Source organism: Cariama cristata, unplaced genomic scaffold (assembly GCF_000690535.1).
Source record: "Cariama cristata isolate BGI_N322 unplaced genomic scaffold, ASM69053v1 scaffold21095, whole genome shotgun sequence".
In the NCBI taxonomy this organism is placed as follows: Eukaryota; Metazoa; Chordata; class Aves; order Cariamiformes; family Cariamidae; genus Cariama; species Cariama cristata.
In genome coordinates, this window is record NW_009616077.1 from 12271 (window position 1) to 17984 (window position 5714).

General features: G+C 59.5%; 1 protein-coding gene across 1 annotated transcript in view; it reads left to right on the forward strand.

Annotated features, from left to right (window-relative positions):
• Positions 1–5714, forward strand: part of KCNH6 (potassium voltage-gated channel, subfamily H (eag-related), member 6) — a 29666-nt gene that overhangs the window by 12262 nt on the left and 11690 nt on the right. Inside the window, exons 4-5 of the mRNA XM_009700063.1 lie at positions 1585–1897; positions 3462–3673. Coding sequence (XP_009698365.1) covers positions 1585–1897; positions 3462–3673 — 525 coding nt within the window. The remainder of the gene's footprint in view (positions 1–1584; positions 1898–3461; positions 3674–5714) is intronic.

Genomic DNA, 5714 nt, shown 5'->3' on the forward strand with positions numbered 1-5714 from the left:
TTGGCGGTGGGGGGGGGAGGGGGAGCCGTGCCAAGCCGGCGGGCACGGCTGCCGAAGCTGGGAGGAAGGTCTGGCTCCGTAGTATGAGATGTCCAGGATGATGGAGCTCCAGGGAGTTGTCCCCACCTCGAGGAAGGGACGTGCTGGTGACTGCAGGAGACTGGAGCGGGTCTGCTCTGAGCAGGGACCGGCAGGGACTTGCAGGCAAACCTCGGAAGGGGACATTTCCCCACGTCGTCCTGGCCAGGGGCCAGGCAGCTCTGGCTTCTCAGTCCTCCAGCAAAGACTGTGCTTTCCGTGATGGAGGGTGACGCTGTCATTGCTGACACGATGAGATTGAAAAAATGTTGGTGGGACCTCTTTAGAGATTGCTGTTCTTGGTGGCTTCTTGACTGTCAAAAGGGCTCAGGGTACCTCCGGGCAAAGACGTGTTGTTTTCTGAAATGCTACAGCTGGAGGGGCAGGGCTGTGGGCAGGAGGCTTTTGCTCTGCTAACGCATCCCCAGGCACCAGCTTCTCGCTGTGCTGGGTGTATCCAGACAGCCTGGATAAAGCTGCTTCCTGAAATTACAGATAAGATGAGGTGAAAGGTGCCTGTCTTCTCAGAGGTTGTGCTTATGGCAAGTTGAAGACGTGTAGTGTGATCAGACGCTCCGGGTATGTGGCTCCTACAGACACCAGCGCTACTAAAGGCTCTGGGTACCCCCAGGTTGCAACGCATGGTGCACTGCAGTGTTTCAGGTGTACAGACGTGGAAGATGTGCATTGAGGACAACCTGATGATCTACTCCTTTGGTGGAGCTCGGTCAAGTGGGGAGAGCCCAGCAGATGCAGGGGCAGCCAGCAGCCAGCCCCTCCAGGCAACTCCATCCTAAAACCTGCAGTAAGGTCCTTAGGGATGGTGAGAAGTGCCCCGGTCCCTCCCGTGGGTATGAGTGCTGTGGGCACAGACCCGTAGGTTTCTGCTCCAGAAGGTGGTTGCTTTGTGCACCCCATTGCAGAAGTCGTTAAAGGCTGGGAACTCTTCAGGTCTCCAGGGGAGAAGGTTTAGCAGTGGCTAAGGGTTGCTGTAGGAGAAGGAGGACCACATACTGCCAAATTTGCAAGCCCTGCAGCTCCTCCAGTGCTTCCTGGTGCAGAGCACACCCTCTCCCATAGACGCCAGCTCAGGACCCCGGGCACCGATGCTGAGCTCTTGCAGCAGGTGAGGGAAGGGCAGGTCCAGCGGTGGGACGTAGGGACACCTCGGAAAAAGGCATGGCAAGGCAGGTACTCCAGGCAAGCCTATCCCTAGGGTCTCCTCTTCTCTTCTTGCTCTGGCCTGCTTCCCAGCTGCGCAGCATCGCCTTGCAAACCCCCCCGCGGCCGCCCCGCCTCCGGTAGGCGCAAAGCGCCGGCCAAGTCCCGGAGGCCGCGGCCGCCCCGCCGCAAAGCAGGTCCTGGTCCCGGTTGGAGGTGACCTCAGGAACCGCAGCGCTTCCCAGCCCTCTGCCCCCTCCTCTTACCTCCCCCAGCTCCCCCTCCTTCCCCCCCAGCACGCGAGGACTCCTTCTAATAAAACGCTTTCTCCCGGCTGTCTTAAAGCCTGGTGGTGACTCCCTGATTTTGAGGGACTTGAAGACATCGCCCAAGGAGAACTGTGTGCAGTCAGAGACCGAATCCCTCCTGGAAAAGGAGCGGAGGCCGAGCCTGGAGGCCGACCCCACCCTACAACACTCGTCCCCGAAACAAGAGCCTCCCTTGCTGGGCCCACGAGGGTCGTACTCTGCGTGGGGTTTCTTTCGGTCTCGCCCGGGGGGCAGCTTCCACAGCCTCCGCAGGGTCTCCTCCTTGGACAACTTTGAGGCTGCGAGGTCTGAGTTCCAGAGAAAATTCAGGGAAAGGAGGGCAAACTCAGGTAGGGGAAAAACCCCGGAGTTGTCGGTCCTACTGCGGGAGCCACGGTCCCGGGCGATGGCCCCGGCACATCTCGGGGGGGAGGTCTCTTACCCTGCACTGCTTTTCCCTCTGCAAAGTGGAGATAAGCTGGGGTCTTCTCCCCAAAACCCGCTGGTCTCCACGTGATTCCCTGCGTAGGCAGGTCCTGCTCTTTGGGTAGAACCATCCGTGATGTTGTGCATGAAACGTGAGACCGCGTGAGGTTGCGTTTGGCTGCCCCACACGAGGGGCATCCCGATGCCATCCCACCTCCCCGGGAGGGAGGGAAGGGGTCTGCAGGCATGTGCAATGCGAGCTGTGTCCATGTGTTGGAGGTGGACGAGACACCGGCCAGGCCACCGTGTAGGGCTGGAGGAAACGTACCTCCACCATGGTGTTCACGTCCAGACCTCTTGTTCTCGTGAGAGAGATGCTGACAAATAAGATGGAGGTCAGGCAAGAGAAGCGTCAGTAATTGGGGATGGAGAGAGATCAGTCTGCGGTGTCTGGCTTGAGAAAACAGGACGGGGGATCATGATCCTCAAACAGTCAGAGGTTACGGACCCTCAGGAGGGGACAGAACGTAGCGGGAGGGAAGGGGAATGAGCAGGGAGGAGAAGGGTGGCAGCAGGATGGCCGGTGCTAACTGGGCACCTTCACAGTGTCTTCAGACACCTCCTGCCTGTGACACTTCTTGGGTCAATGTCAGAGTGCCAGGGATAGAAAGGGAAGAAAACTGAAAATATAACCCTGCCCTGCCTGTAGGAGATAGAGAGGTTGGGACACACTGGTTACGGTGCTTGGGGATGTTCCTGAAGCCCTGGGTGTGGGTACACGCTCCCTTCCATGACTACACATCGCCCCAAGCCTGACCATGAACCGACCTCCTCCCTGGTCCTGCACTGAGCTGACCCAGAGAGGCAGGTGCCCAGATCCCCAGGGAAAACTGCCGGGATCCAGCCCTACTACAGCTCTTCTTCAAGACAAAGCTCTGACCTCCCTACCTGGAGCCTGGGGGTGGAGGATAGATCCGCGTGGGGACATCATCCAGCTCCTGGCTCAGATTGGTGGCCAAAAACGAAGGCAGCAGCTCAGGAGCTAGGTTGGTCAGGCTGAAGCATGCAAGGGTGGAGGAGGCCCACCTCCTCCTTCATCCGTTTTCATGCCAGTTTCGGCATCCCTCCCTAGCGGGTCTCATTGAGGCTGGTCCCCAAGCCACCAAGTCTTCAGGGCTGGCAAAGGATATTGGGTGCCTCTGTATTTTGGCAGCTAGTCTGAGCCCCCTGAAGGAGGTTTAATGGCGAAAAGATGGGTGGTGTGTCTGAAAAGCAGCCCCCCCACTCTCAAGCATCTTGAGTTGGGCATCCCATGTCTGAGCCACCCTGAAGAAGCCAAGCCTTTATGGCCCGGCAGACATTGGTACCTTCTGGTGACACTTTGTGGTGGTCCCCAGCTCCTGGATGTCCTACTACTGAGGTCAGGGCTCTGCGAATTGGTTCTTGCTCACACTGCCTTTCTCAACGCTCCTCTCTGTCCTCTTTCAGAGGCTTCCCACGTCAAACCCAACCCCCCGAACTCCACCTCGGACTCCGACCTCATGAAGTACCGGACCATCAGCCAGATCCCCCAGTTCACGCTCAACTTTGTGGAGTTCAACCTAGAGAAGCACCGTTCGGGCTCCACCACGGAGATCGAGATAATCGCTCCCCACAAGGTGATGGAGCGTACCCAGAATGTCACCGAGAAGGTCACACAGGTACGTGGGTGGTGAGATGCCACCAAGGCAGTGGTAGGGTGGTGGTACAGTCACAACCATTCCTGTGGCTTTTGGAGGAGAGGAGCGGAGAGGACAGTGATACCTGGAGTTTCCATCCTAGGAAATGCCAGTCCTCCTGTGTTTAGTTTTTATCTCTTCCTCTGAATGGTTAAAATGCTCTTTTTTTGCCCCTAAATCAGTATTTCTGGTAATTTATGGCTGAGGGAACACCGGTATGAACTACTCATGGTGTGATGGTGGCCTTGAAGGGGACTCACGTGTGTGCACCTTTGTGTGTGCATGTGGCTTCGTTTGTCGGGGAGGCTTTGGCCACTGTTTTCTGCCCCCCGACGCTGGGGATGGAGCCCCTGGGGCACCGCTGGCCCCGAGGTGCTCGGCCGGGGACCCCACGCCAGGAGCATGGGTGGCCACGCCAAGGGCCACGGGATCCCCTGAGAGAGAGACAGCAGGTGGCACTGCACTGTCACCAACACGGGTGGCACTGTCCTGTCACTGCAGGGGACACTTGTCACCGAAAGGGACACGCATGGCACTGTACTGTCCCACGGGGGACACACGGACATCCGTGTGTGTGAAAGGTGCTGCTGTGTCCTGCAATCCCGAGTAGCGAGCTCTTACCAGTGGGGAAATTGAGGCACGGGAGAAAAAAAAAATACATCTAAGAGCACCTCCCACCAATGCCAGCAGCAGCCGAGGGCCAGTTTAATGAAAATGTGGCCATCTGATCCCAGAAAAGCCTCCGGGCTTGACAGTTTCCTCCATCAGAGCAGGGTGCTCTGCGGGATTTTCCTCCTGTCCCAGTGCCGGCAAACCTTTACCCTCGCAGCCTCCGTCCGCAGCAGATGGGCTCCCCCCTCCCCTCGGCACGGGCCAGTTTTTTGGCTGGTTGTCCCGCTGGCTTGTCCCCTTCATCCCAAAGTCCGCTTAGTCCCTCGGATCTGGAGGTGACCGCGGCGACCCAGGATCAGCCCCTGAACGCCCCAGTGGGAGGGTGAGCAGCATCCATGCCCCCATCCCCATCCCAAGGGACAGCCACACACCGGGGAACCCCACTGCGTACCGGAGTGATGCTGGCACGGTGGTGCCGGTCACTCGATGCGGGGTCATTAGCTGGTTGTGGGGTGACGGGATGGGAGCTGACGGGTGGTGGCTGCAGGGCCCCGCAGTGCAGCACCCACAAAGCTCAATCTTCCCTTCGCTTTAAATCTCCAGACGAGATGGGATGGGACAGGATGGGACCAGATGGGATAGAATGGGATGGGATGGATCTCTCCTCCCCGCTGCATCTCCCCATGGCCTCGGGGGGACCCAGGCATCCTGCCTGTCCTCACCCCGACGTCCCCTACACCTCCCGCCAAGCCACAGCTCCCCACTTTTGGCTGCTAAATAATTCACGGATGAGGCAGAGACAGCGGCGAGACACCACTAACGGCATCTAAAAATACCAGCTGGCGGGCAGGGAGAGACAGACGTGGGCTGGTCGGGGTGGTCTGGCCCTGCAGCCAGCAGGCCGGGAGGGCAGGTCACAAGTGCAATGAATGTGCCGGGCTCAGCCTGCCAGGGCTGTGCCTCCAGGACATGGCTGGAGGCACATGGGGGGACACCGTGGGGTTGGTGCCACCAGGCTGGGGTCCTGTCTGGCAGGTGAGACCTCTCCCAGTGCCCCTAGACTGTCCCTTGGGCAGCGGGTGGTGGTGGAGATGGGCAGGAGTGTGCTGGGGACAGGGATGGGGTGCTCAGTTGTGTCAGGATACGTGCTGGGAGGGACACTGGGGCAGTGCCTGGCTGCAGCCAGGACCGTGGGCCTGCTCCTGCCCAGGGTGCTTGAGGGTCTCCTGGTGACTCTGGCGTGACCTCCCCTCCCTAGCTCAGTGTCCCCATCCCCAGCGCAGGGCAAGGGAGGAGGAAGGCACATGGCCGCTGGGCTCCGCGGGGCACAAGCAACAGCCTGGGTCAGCCAGGGCCGTGGGAGCCTCCCCCCTCCATCACCCAGAGCCCACACACACCCTGCTCCCTCCTC